The sequence below is a fragment of the Vipera ursinii genome (assembly GCF_947247035.1).
Source record: "Vipera ursinii genome assembly, chromosome: Z".
NCBI lineage: Eukaryota > Metazoa > Chordata > Lepidosauria > Squamata > Viperidae > Vipera > Vipera ursinii.
The window spans coordinates 74366401-74380449 of record NC_139517.1 but is presented as its reverse complement, the minus strand read 5'-3'; the positions used below and the strand labels follow the sequence as shown (position 1 = coordinate 74380449).

The following is a 14049-nucleotide window of genomic DNA, read 5'->3' as shown; positions in this document are numbered from 1 at the left end:
CATAAATTGCATATCATGCTAATACAATATTTGGATTTACTTTTTAGCTTTTCTTACCAATTGTTACAAGCTCAGTGACTGTCATTGAGAACCATGATTTAGTATAGTTTTAAGATATAGTATTAAGATAGCTATTATGGTTTATTCAATAAATCACATTTAAATAAGCCATGATTTTTTATCTATAAATTGGATTGGTCACTTAATCTCATACGTCAAATTATATACTGTAAATAATAAGTTACATTGTACAACCAGTAATATAAGTTTAGGTATGATCAGAAAATTACTATTGTATATGTACCAGATTTCCCAAAATATTTATATTTTATAAAGGTAAGGAATAATAACTGGATTATATGTCTTTTTTCCCATTCTAGTGATGTTCTGGCACTTCCCATTTTCAAGCAAGAAGACTCTAGCCTTCCGCCTGATAACGACACAAAACATCCACCATTTCAATATGTTATGTCTGCTGCAACTTCCCCAGCAATCAAACTGCATGATGAAACACTTACTTATTTAAATCAAGGTAAGCATTTATCTTTTGTGTGAAGGGGAAGGAGATACATAACACACTCACATACACACATTGTATATTACAATATATACCGGTAGGTAGATAGTCCTATATATTACAGTTGTACTACAGCCTGTTCATTACAGTTGTAACTCGTGATGGTCATAATAGGGCCAGTTTTGCCAAAAACCAGAAGTAAACATCAGGTTTCAGTAAAGCCATTGTAAATGGGGATACTGAACCGACTCTAAATGTGGTTCGGTTCCTAAGTGTATGAATTGTCAAACTGAAAAACACAGAATATTGCAATAAGATTAGCAGACTTAATTCAAAATTTTCTCTTTAGATTGATTTAAAAAGAAATATATATTTTTTTAAATGCTTATGTATGTCACTATAATACATAATGAATAACAACTATTAAAAAATGTAGTTTCCCTGATTTGTTCAAAGTTACTTTATTTGCTTGAATAACTTACTAAATTAGTAAAATTACACACACAAACATACATACACACACACACACACACACACACACACACACACATATATATATATATATATATATATATATATACACACTAATTTTGTATTTTGTGACATAAAGGAGCCTTGGTGGAGCAGTGGGCTAATGCCTCCTTAAGTAACACCAGCTGCCTGCAATTAGTGCAGGTTTGCATCCCATCAGGCTCAAGGTTGACTCAGCCTTCCATCCTTCCGAGGTAGGTAAAATGAGGACCCAGATTGTTGGGGGCAATAAGCTGACTTTGTAATAATGCCGCTTGGGGGCCCCCGAAAGCCCTAATAAGCAGGCATATACATAGAATGAAGGCACATTGGTTTGTGCTTAAATTGTAAGCCGCCCTGAGTCTTCGGAGAAGGGTGGGATATAAATGGGATTAAATATATATAACAGTAGATTCAATCTACTGTTCCCATCTTTTTAAAAAACACAATGGTTAAATACGATGTGTGTATATATATATATATATATATATATATATATATATATATATATATATATATATATATATATATATATATATCGTATTTAACCATTGTGTTTTTTAAAAAGATGGGAACAGTAGATTGAATCCAGATTCAATAATATTTGGAAAGGCATTGGTGACAATTAACTTAATTTTGCTATTTACACTAATGATGACCAGGTGTGAATCTCCTAATAATAAACCAATTTAGAAGTGCGTTCTGGTGACTGATGATGATGATGATGACCACAGGACTTTGTTTTCCTGCAGTTCCTCTGTTTATTTCAGTCTTCCATATTTAGAAATAAATGGCTGTTTATAGTTTGCAAAATTATAATTGTATTGACAGTCTTTTTTCCATTTTATTTGCATGTAGAATAGGTTTTTGTTGATTCTGCTGTGACAAAGTTGTATAATTTCTAGATTTCAGAATATTTTGTATGAATCTCAAATATAGCATTTATTTAGGTTGTACTTAGCAAATATAAAGTGGCTATTTATGCTCATACTTAGAGACAGAACTAGAAACAATTTCTGAAGTGAATGACTAAGCCTTGCAAATGTTGTAACCTTTTTTAATGTTGCATTATATACATTTCTTTCCATGTTTTAGTCAGAATGAGCATTTATTTGGTGGATCTCTTATTGTCAATTACTAACCTATCATTTCAGTCTCTCTTCTTTCTTTCCACTTGAAAAAAGTGGAAGATTTTGAGAATTTGAGAAGAGCAACCAGAACTAGTTTTTACACAATGTATTTTTCATTCCTGTTCTGCTTTGCTCTAAACAAAAAAGCAAATAGTATATCATGTTTTTGTTATTAACAGATGTGAATCATTTTAAGGAGAAACAAATACAAAAGTTTGTACATAAATATTAAATATGCATGCACACATATCTTCCTCTTTTTTCCGTTTGGAAGGTCAGTCCTATGAAATTCGGCTGTTAGATAATCGAAAAATGGGAGATATGCCTGAGATCAATGGGAAACTCATAAAGGTATGTTGGTAGCTCAACCTTGACTCTTGTTTCTTAGAATTCTCTCTTATTTTCTCTCCAGTAACATTTTGTTGCTCTGGCTGTTAAAATGCTGCTATGGGAGTATGGAGGAAGATTCTGATATACTCTGATCTGCAGGGACAGGTTTGGGAAGAGAATGTTCTTCTTCCAGTATTTCTTCCTGATAACTTTATCAGGAGGGGAAAATAACGGTTGAAAGCAGCTGCAGGAATGTGATTACATAGCTCTTTTTGTTAATACTTTGAGAATTTCTTAGTGGAAATAATATTCGAAGCTTATTTTAAGCTTTTTGAGATACAAGTGATAAATGCAATGATAATTTTAAAAAACTAGGAACTTTTATAAATGTCTGTACAATGGTTTAGTATGAATGATGATACTAAGTCTGGAGTCTATTAATGTTTTCCAGTTTGTATCTGTTCATAAAATTGGAATTATTTCCTTTTTTAAATATAACTTTCATTGAAGATATTTATATTAATAAAAGTATAGGAACATATAACAGAGTTAGAAAAAGATAAAAAGTGTAAGAAACAACAAAGAAGAAAAAGATAATTAAAAGAACCAGTTGAATATTCTTTGTAGCAGTTATAAAACAGCTTATTATCCTTTCTCCCTCTCTAAGATTACATCACATAATTCATAATCTTTCTGTCTCTTTTTATCAGCAGATTCAGAAATCATTTCATTTTTTTCCATTTTCAGCATAAAGTATAAAAAATTTCCAGTTTTTTGCAAACACTTTATAAAAGTACTTGTTCTATTTCTGATCAAACAGGTCAATTTTGCCATTTGTACACATTCTGCCATGTTCACACTCCCATTTCTCAGTTGTGGGTATTTCAATATTTCTCAAACATTGTGCATAAAATAATGTTGCTGTTACTATTACAAAACAAATATGAGTCTTTTCTGACTGACTATAAATCCCAATAGAAAAAAATGTTTTTATTTATTTAAAACCTTTGTTTAGTTGTTCATCTTTAGTTGAACTTCAAAATTCTGATTAGAAAATTCGAATTTTTTCCTGAAGTACAAGTTTTGTTTTATTCTTTGTTTTCTGAAATTACCTGATACAAATGTGTTCATTACACAGTAACCAAGTAACATTCAGTCTGCGGTCAGCTATAATCTGCTCTGATATGTTGATGTCCAGATGGGTTGGGACTACACTTCCAAGAATTTCAGCTGACTCAAAGTAGCCCAGTGTATATTAAGGGCACCAGGTTAGGGAAAAGAAAGTAACATTGATTCGTAGATTAAATTATGAATGCCTGAGCATGTTCATTGCTTTATTGTATAAAAAACAGTTCCTTTGCTTCCTGGCAAATTGAGGTGATTTCTAACTATTATAATGTAAATGAAACCTGTAAATTAGGGTTAGATTGTAGTAAATAATTTAATGTATGTCTTGGAGCCTATGAATTTATTTTAGTTGAGCTATAAGATAGTGTTTTCATTCTGGTCCGCATGTAAATGGATGTTCTCTGGATTATTTTTCTCAAGGAAAAGATTCTATACTTGAAATTATCATAGTCTGTTGTTGTGGAAGCCATGTGAAAGGAGTTTGTACCTTTATATAAATTTATATTAAAAAAGAAGGTCTTATTTTGTTGACTCACCCAATTTTTAAAAAATTGAGCGATGAAGAATTGGCAACCTTGACTACATTATTATAACTAAATTATCATTTGTATTCTATTTTTACTGGAGGGAAGTTGATATTTTGTCTTTTATATTAGAGTATCATAAGAGTAGTATTCCATGACAGAAGATTACAGTACACTGAGCATCAGCAGCTAGAAGGCTGGAAGTGGAATCGCCCTGGAGACCGATTACTTGATTTAGGTAAAATCATGAATTAAGTTAATCTCTTCATAAAAATAAACAGAACTTTATTACTATGAAATAGTAAAATTTAAACACCTGTTTTAAATAATATATTGTACACTGAATTCTGTAAATTAAAGTTCCATTTTGAGAGTTCCTATTTAAAATCCGTTATAAAAATTAATAGACTTACTGGAAGACCTAAGAATACAACTAAAAAAGGATTTATGTATTTAAATAACATTTCTATTTTTGTTTTTTTAAATCATTGTTTGATTTTTTCTGATATTTTTTCTTTATTTTATAGATATTCCTATGTCTGTTGGAGTAATTGATATAAAAACAAATCCAAGCCAACTCAACGCAGTTGAGTTTTTGTGGGATCCTGGAAAACGCACATCTGCCTTTATTCAGGTTTGAAATTATTATTTGAAATAGGTTCTCAGAAGGGTAATTCTTTTAAAGTAATGGGTAATATTTTTTGCATTGAGATTTGGAGCACTCTTTTTTCTTTTTTGACCGAGTTGTTCCCCTGCGGCCCCTGACCCGGTGCAGATCCCGTCGAGCCCCATGGTTTTCCGTGGAGCTCCGGGAGATGAAGCGTCGGAGACGGGGCCTAGAGAGCGGTTGGAGATCCAGCCGATCCGAATCCGATCGATTGCGACTAAGAACCTATACTAGGTCTTATCTCGCTGTGATAAGGGAGGCGAGGTCTAACCACTTCGCCACCCTTATCGCGTCCGCAGATAACCGCCCGGCCGCCCTGTTTAGGGTGACTCGCTCCCTCCTGAATCAGGAGGTGAGGGAGGATCCCTTGCAGGGTCGTGCCGAGGAGTTTAACCAGCATCTGTCGGACAAAATCGCTCGGATTCGGACCGGTCTGGACTCTGACTGGGCAGAGTCTGTCGAGCAGGACACGGGTGGTCTTGTCGATATCACCTGGGAGGAGTTTGATTCTGTGACTCCGGAGGAAGTGGACAGGATCATGGGGAGGCTGAGTACCACCACATGTTTATTGGACCCGTGCCCTTCCTGGCTGGTGTATGCAGCCCGGGAGAGGACACGCAGCTGGTTCCAGGCAGTTATATCGGCCTCTTTGAGTGAGGGTAGCTTCCCCGCTGTCTTGAAAGAGGCGGTGGTGAGGCCTCTCCTCAAGAAGCCTGCCTTGGACCCAGCTATATTGAACAACTTTCGCCCTGTCTCCAACCTTCGCTTTCTTGCGAAGGTTGTTGAGAGTGTGGTGGCACATCAGCTCCCTCTGGTCCTGGATGAAGCGGATTATCTAGACCCGTGCCAATCGGGTTTCAGGCCCGGGTACAGCACGGAGACGGCATTGGTCGCGCTGGTGAATGATCTCTGGAGGGCCCGGGACAGGGGGCATTCCTCTGTCTTGGTCCTATTAGACCTCTCAGCGGCTTTCGATACCATCGACCATGGTATCTTGCTGCGGCGTCTCGGGGGATTGGGAGTGGGAGGCACGGTTTTGCAGTGGTTCTCCTCCTATCTCCAGGGACGCTCGCAGTCGGTGTTGGCAGGGGGGCAGAGGTCGACCGCGAGGTCTCTCATCTGTGGAGTTCCTCAGGGGTCGGTCCTCTCGCCTCTCCTGTTCAACATCTATATGAAACCGCTGGGTGAGATCATTCGTGGTTTTGGAGTTGGGTATCATCAGTACGCTGATGATACCCAGCTTTTCTTTTCGACCCCAAACCACCCCAGTGATGCCCTCACCGTGATGTCCCGTTGCCTGGAGGCGGTTCGGGTCTGGATGGGGAGGAACAGACTTCAACTCAACCCCGACAAGACCGAGTGGCTTTGCATACATTCATCCCGGGTTTATTTGGACATTCCACCTCTTGTTATGGGGGGCGAATCATTACCCCCCATAGATAGGGCTCGCAACTTGGGAGTCCTCCTAGATTCACGGCTCACCCTGGAAGACCATATAGGAGCTGTGACTAGGGGGGCTTTCGCCCAGGTTCGCCTGGTGCGCCAGTTGCGGCCCTATCTAAGCCGGGATGATCTATGCACGGTCACTCACGCGCTCGTGACCTCACGACTAGACTACTGCAACGCTCTCTACATGGGGCTGCCCTTGAGGACCACCCGGAAGCTCCAACTGGCGCAGAATGCAGCCGCGAGAGTTGTGTTGGGAGTTTCCCGATACTCCCATGTCACACCTCTGCTCCGTGAGCTGCATTGGCTGCCAGTTGTCTTCCGGGTGAGATTCAAGGTACTAGTTATGGTATTCAAAGCCCTACATGGCAGGGGGCCGGAGTACCTTAGGGAACACCTGCTGCCGGCGTCAACTTCCCTTCGCCCTGTGCGTTCCCACAGAGAGGGACTCCTCAGGGTGCCACCGGTCAGAGAATGTAGATTGGTGGCCCCCAGGGGGAGATCTTTCTCTGTGGGCGCCCCGGAGCTATGGAACCAGTTACCGGTTGAGCTCCGGACGGCGCCGGATCTTCGCTCCTTTCGCCGCGATCTGAAAACATACCTGTTCGAACAAGCCGGCCTGGCCTGAGGGTGGGATTGCTGGGGTTTTTTATTACTATTTTATGGGGGTTTTTATTAATGTATTTATTACTTTTTTATGGGCATGTATTTAATAACTTTTTAATTTTTGTAACTTCATGTTTTACTCTTGCCCTGTACACCGCCCTGAGTCCTTCGGGAGAAGGGCGGTATAGAAATATTAATAAATTAAATTAAATTAAATATCTGAGGGTTATAGTAATGAACAATAATACAATATTATACGGTAAGTTTCATTAGAGCCAAAATATTTGGCCTGATTTCTTTTAGAGTGGGGGTGTTGATTTGAAGTGATTTATGTGTCAGCAGGCATGCACTTAACATCCTCCACACATACTGGTAGTAAAAAAATCTGCCTTTATTATGAGGGGCTTTTTTACCCGTTTACACCTATCTTGTACTTCCGATTAGTCCTACATGCTTATTTTTCCTTACCCTAGTAGTGCTCTAGGGTAGGGGTCCCCAACCCCTGGTCCTTGGACCGGCACCGGTCTGTGGCATACCAGCAACCAGGCCACGCAAACAGGTGAAGCCCCATCCACTGGATGCAGGCAGCACATGAAACCAGGCCCCCTCTAGTCCATGGAATCATCTATCTCCACAGAACCGGTCCCTGGTTGGGGGTCTCTGCTCTAGGTAATCTTAAATCAAGCTCGAGAAAGCATTCAAGCAATACATTATGGTAAAAATGTGTTCTCCTCCTGCTTGTCCTTGTTATTTGGCATTCAAAAGTTTAATGCTTCTAAAGCTTGAGTTCCATTTTTTAGCCAGGGTAATCTGCAGTGGCTTTATTTTTTATCAGTGTATATTATTTTTTTTAAAAAAACTAATTGCTTGGGATAGAAGATAACAATGATTTATCTTCCTGTGGCAACAGTTTCTATTTTAAAGCAAAAATGTTCTGTATAAATCTAAAATGTTTGTTAAAGCCAAAGAAATAGAATGTATCTGTCAGAATCCATTTTTATCTCATTTTTAACTCCCTCTCTGTGCAAAATCCAAATCTAACCCCTTTACTGGATTCTGCCATTACCAAGGAGGGAAAGAGAAGACAAGGTTGTTAATTGCCCATCTCTATCCCTTAGATGCAAAGTTTGTTTATGCAGCCTGCCTGGAGGCCATCACAAAAGACCAGGGAAGAAATCCTCTGAACTACGAAGAACAAAGAGGGTGGGGGGAATTCTGGTTTGTATCTCCGAATGGAATGTGAAGGGGAGGAAGTAATAATGTTGCAAATGTACTGGGGTTTCTCTTTTCCCACGAGGGGTTTGGACACCTGAAACCTGACTGATCCAGCACTGACCAAATGGACTGAGGAGAGGGGTTTTTACTCGGGGACACTTTAAAAGTATCGATCTGTGAGACAGTTTTCAGATCCTGTCTATACTATGCTCTGTCATCTATGTTTTAGTAAAAGACAACTCGTCTTAGTTCTTCTTTCCTAAGATGTGGATTGGAGTGGGTTCTGACTATCTGCATATTACTTTGGTTTGCTTTTTTTTTCCAGGTACATTGTATCAGCACAGAATTTACACCTCGTAAACATGGAGGTGAAAAAGGAGTTCCATTTAGAATACAGGTTGACACTTTTAAACAAGCAGAAAATGGAGAGTACACTGATCATCTGCATTCAGCCAGCTGTCAAATCAAAGTGTTTAAAGTAAGAAAGTTAAATACATTTTTGGGAGTGGCATAAAAAATGGCAATATGGAATTTATTTTTGTACTAACTTCCTTCCTTCCTGCCTTCCTTCCTGCCTTCCTTCCTTCCTTATTTTGTTTTTAGCCAAAAGGGGCAGACAGAAAACAAAAAACAGATAGAGAAAAGATGGAGAAGCGAACTGCCCATGAAAAGGAAAAATATCAGCCTTCCTACGATACTACAATTCTCTCTGAGGTAAGAATAATGAAATGTGTTATTTGTTAAGAGAAATGATGCAAAGTACACATGGCCTACTTTAAGCAGTAAGTTAGGTTTCAAAGGGTGGGGCTTAAGCAGAATATATGTAAAGGCAAAATTTATTTGGCACTTGTAGATCACAATGAAATAGAAGACCTACAAGATTTAGGATCAAGAAAATAGGTACTCTGTTAAAGCATTTAGTTTTACTCATGGCTACCTCATGTACATATCTGAAAACCTAGTGTTAAAAATATTGTATTAGGATTTGTTTTTTCCTTGTCAGTTTGGACCTACAATTGTATTTAAAAGTTAATGGATTCATGGGCAGAGCCTCACTGGGCTGTTGTATTTCTTTTTATTTAAACACCAGTGAGTTTTCTATAGCTTTCTAAAGATGGCAGATGTTTTTAAAAGGCTTTAAAAATTTTCCTCACTGTATAATGAAAAGAAATTGATCCACATCTTTGGTGTTTGTCCAGATGAGGCTTGAGCCTATAATTGAAGATGCAGTTGAACATGAGCAGAAAAAGTCCAGCAAGCGGACTTTGCCAGCAGACTACGGTGATTCTCTGGCAAAGCGAGGCAGTGTAAGGGACTTCTGCTTACTTTTCATTGTGCAAGTTATCTTGTGCAGTGTTAGATATAGGACCAATTTCTATCATCCATGATCGAAAACAAACATTTTTTCTGGGCTGGCTTAATTTTATTCACTTTTGCTTACTGCAAATTATTTCATACTTATTTCCTAGAGAGAAATGCTTCCTAAATCTAACACCTAAGTAAAATGTTAGGCCTGTAACACTTATAAAAATCAAGAGCTGTAGTTTACACATGAAATGGCTATGTTGAATAATAAATAGTGTTCTTGAAAGCCAATTTCTCATATGTAATTAATGAAATCAGATATAGCATTAATTAATTAGTTGAGATGTATATTTCCTTATTTTGGCTTGCATGTGTTTCACCAATATGGTTGCAGTAAAGATCCTCTTGCCTTTTTGATTATACGTTTTCCATTTCTTGGGGTTTTTTAATGTAAGAACTATATAAAATTCTTATACTTTGATTGTATGCTTAATGTGCAAATATGTACATTTTTTCAAGTGTACTGAATGATACTAGTATAGTCCTCTTCTAATTATAAAAGGGATTGTGTAAGAGTTAGAATGGAGGCTGCTACCTTTTAAGAATCAGTCTGCCTGAATAACTGGTCTTTTTATTGTGCTTGCAGTCTTTAGGAAGAATAATACTAAGTATAGGTTCCCAAATCCTCACTACTGGGCCCCTATACATATTCCTGTAGCATGCCAGTCCTGTTCATCCTTAAAGAAACTAATGCTAGAATGCTGCTGTTGTCTTGTATGATACCAGCTGCAGTTCCTCATCAATATTATGTTATAGTAAAAACAATTCCAGAACCTTATCTTTTAAAAACATATTTTTTTTAATTCCACTATTCCTTGAAGGAGATCAAGGTGACTTTTCACCCACTGAATCTTGATAATAGTTCTGTTAATAGCTCGAATTGAAATTTGATGAGTAAGATTTCTCACTGACCTTAATGGTTAATAAATTGAATCACATAATACTTTTGTTTGATGAGTGCTCTGCCAAAGTATTCTCTCCCTAGATTATGATATGTTTTGTGATCAACAGCAATTCTCTTAATTGGATACAGCCGAGAATTCCTAGCTATTATTTATGAGGAAATCAGCAAATTCTCTCCCATACACTCCAGAGAACAGTCAGGTTTTTACAAAGGGCACATGATTTCAGTTTAGCTGTTTTGCTCATTTGATATAAAGCAATTTGATTGATGAGTTTAATAGAAAGATGTGGCCAGGGATTATTGTATCCTTGGGATGGTCTTTATTGATTCTGCCTTATTACAGTAGTATGAGCAAGCTATTAGAGCAGGCTACTAAAAGCTACTATCCTAGGTTTTAGGATAGTAAAATCAAATCCATGTACATAGACAACAGAACTAAAAACAAAAGAGAAGCTCTTTTTCATTGGTCTGCTTTTGAATCTCATGGGCTTTGTATTTATAAAGGGGTTAAAATTTCCCATGTTCTTAACATATTCCTTCTTTTCCTATAGCTTTAGCATGGATGCTTTCTGAGATGAGGATTGTTGTAGTCAGATAATTATAGACTGCTTCATTAAGTACAAGGAATTGCAAATCTGCCTTGCCTAAGATAGGTAAAGGTAAAGGTTACCCCGCACATGCATGCTAGTCGTTTCCAACTCTAGGGGCCGGTGCTCATCTCCGTTTCAAAGCCGAAGAGCCAGCCCTTGTCCGAGGACGTCTCTGTGGTCATGTGGCCGGCATGACTAGACGCCAAAGGCGTACGGAACACTGTTACCTTCCCACCGTAGTGGTCCCTATTTTTCTACTTGCATTTTTACGTGCTTTCGAACTGCTAGGTTGGCAGAAGCTGGGACGAGTAACAGGTGCTCACTCTGTTACGTGGCACTCGGGATTTGACCCGCCAAACTGCCGACCATCTGATCGACAAGCTCAGTGTCCTAACCCACTGAGCCACTACGTAGCCAACAGTAAAAGCCCACCTGGGAAGCAATGAGCAATTTGCAAAGCTTTGCCTAGTCAATGTGTTTTCCTAAGTGTAACTTTTCAACAAGGTAGGGAAAGCATGCAGAGCATGGCTTCTGGAATTCTTTTCAATCCCTTAATAATAGTAACACTGTGGGTCATGTGACCAGGGAAGGAAGAGGGTTTAGAATCAAGGAGTTGGCAATATTCTAAACTACACCATCTGCCTCTTCCACAGTGATATATGGGAGATTTTTTTTCCCAGGATTTCTTTTCTCATCAAGTTCAACCAGTTTTTGAATTAATTTTTATTTTGCCAGCTTTTCCCCCCACACTGGATTCGGTTCTGTTCTGTTCAGCATTTGGAGAGTTGCTTTCTTATGAACAATCAGATCCCCATTCACCTTATTTCTTTCCAATACTCTGATGAATTGGAAAGAATAAAAGTCTTAAATGCTATTAATGGATTTAAATGTTTTTATTAACTTCAATTTTTAAATGAACAGTGTTAAAGATAAGGGTAGTTTTATAATAATAAATGATAAATTGGCATGGAAATAAAAAACTTTAATCATGGGAAAAATAAGTATTAACTAAAAAGGGTTTCCCCCCCCCCTCCAATGCATAGAATTGAGCAGTTTATTTTAATGGCAGCCCTGTTGTACTTACCTATCATAATCTACATGGTATATACTATAAATTAAAATGTTATACATCGAATTTACTGTAATTGTCCTTTAACAGTATAATAAATATAAAATATAAGCTCTTCTTTTCAAAATGGATTTAATGATATTTTCTCATATTTTTTTCTGATTTTATATTAAATCAATGAAAATTTAAAAAGCATATCAAAAAATGAACAAGCAGAGCCTTTGTAAGAAGTAATCTAAATGCCTACAATAAGTTGTAGATAACTGAAACATATTTACAGTCTGAAATACATAACTTATTCTTGCTCATCAGAAATGAACAAAGAGCTGTCAGTTCTCTGCTATCAGTAATGTATTTGTTTTATTTTGTCACCGTTTTTCATTGCTGAGGAGCAAGTAGGTTTTATATATAGAGAGATGACAAGATAGCTAGTGAATGTATTATTTATTCAGTAGTCATAGTAGTATGATACACTCCACTGGTCTTTCAAAATTTTCTGCTGAAAATGATGCTGCTGTTTCTTTAATTCAGCAGAAGGAAACCAGTACAGATGTATAAATTCCAATTACCTTTGTTAGTGGTTTATGAGATTTGGAATCTAAAAAAGATATCCTAAGAAAATATGTGAGAAGATGAAGAATAATAACTTTCAGGAGTTTTGATATGATCTGTTCCTGATATAACACTGCACTCATATTGCAAGATTACATGTTTTGCATGGTTCTATATACATCTACATCACATCCACCACTAACGTGTAATCCACCAATTCATTTTGTAAAGTGGTGCATAATCTCCATTTTTCCCATCTCAGGCAAACTGCTTACCATCAAGTCATAGTTTGCAGCAAATTGCTCTGAGGTGCACACATAGCATTTGTAGCAACTCCTTAAATGTGGCTTTTCCCAAAATTCCACTGGAGCTGTGAACAGCAGCTTCAGGATCCTGGAGAAGCAGCTGCTTTAAGGAGTTAGACAGGTAGTACCAATTAATCTGATGTTCTGTGTGGTTTAGATGAGTTTCAAAGATTCACAATGTTGCAGTCTCATAATATATTTTTACCATCTCATTGAAGATTATAAGAATTTTTATGATAACTAATGCACATATACTTAGTTTCTTGGTACTTTTCCATAGAATCCACTTGCATTTAAAATAATCAGTAATTTACTCTAACAAAGTTTCCAATTACATTTTAATCATATAGGGCTAAAAGAAGAGATGACATCTGAGAATTTTTTTTAGTTCAGATACTGAGTTGATATCAGAATGCTTAGGATTATTGTTGTAAAGCAACAATTGTGCTTTCTCATTATTACTTTTTCCACAGATACTATCACTAATTCATAGTACTTTGTACAGAATTTAAATATAGAACTTTGATTATTTTTTTGCCAAATGGAATTTCTTTGATAGCTAAATATGAGAGAAACAAGTCTATGTATAATCTAGAGAATAAAGACATTACTATCACAGATCCTATAAATGCATGCACGGAAAATAAAGGACGAGTATTATTTAATAAAGTGAGGATTGAAACTTATAAAAGTTAATACCAGAGCTCAATTCTTATAATGCAATCCTAGTGATAATGATTAAACTGCTGTTTAACATTTTTCTTTATTCCTAGTGTTCACCATGGCCTGATACACCTGCATTTGTGAATAGTAGCCCTACCCCAACGCCAGCTTTTACTTCTTCTCCACATACTACTTACAGTGTCCCAGACAGGTATATTTGACTTCTAAGCTGATATGCCATATTAAATCAAGATTGAAGTTCAGGATAATATTAAATGTTATGGCAAAAATAAAATTGCCAGTTAGAAATTTCCACATAATTAACTTGAAAGAATTCTTTGATTTAAATGTACTCCTTTACTTCATTATATGATATGGTGCATCACTGAAATAAAGAGGAAATAAGATGGGAAGGGAGTTCCTGGATAATCAAACTTTTAAGAATATCAAAACTTGCAAGATTTCTTGCTACATTATGAAAACAAAGATTAAAAGAGTCTTATTGATAACCTGCGATAGGATTTGGAG

At 37.1% G+C, this 14049-nt stretch overlaps 1 protein-coding gene across 6 annotated transcripts in view; it reads left to right on the top strand.

Annotated features, from left to right (window-relative positions):
* UBP1 (upstream binding protein 1) overlaps positions 1–14049 on the top strand; it is a 34386-nt gene that overhangs the window by 2765 nt on the left and 17572 nt on the right. For all 6 annotated transcript variants that reach the window (XR_014494364.1, XM_083379358.1, XM_083379359.1 and 3 more), the window contains 7 exons: positions 381–532; positions 2432–2508; positions 4272–4377; positions 4667–4773; positions 8399–8551; positions 8677–8787; positions 13632–13732. Coding sequence is in view for 5 of the 6 variants with exons in the window: in XM_083379358.1 (XP_083235484.1) it covers positions 381–532; positions 2432–2508; positions 4272–4377; positions 4667–4773; positions 8399–8551; positions 8677–8787; positions 13632–13732 (807 nt within the window). In the remaining variant the exon portion in view is untranslated. The remainder of the gene's footprint in view (positions 1–380; positions 533–2431; positions 2509–4271; positions 4378–4666; positions 4774–8398; positions 8552–8676; positions 8788–13631; positions 13733–14049) is intronic.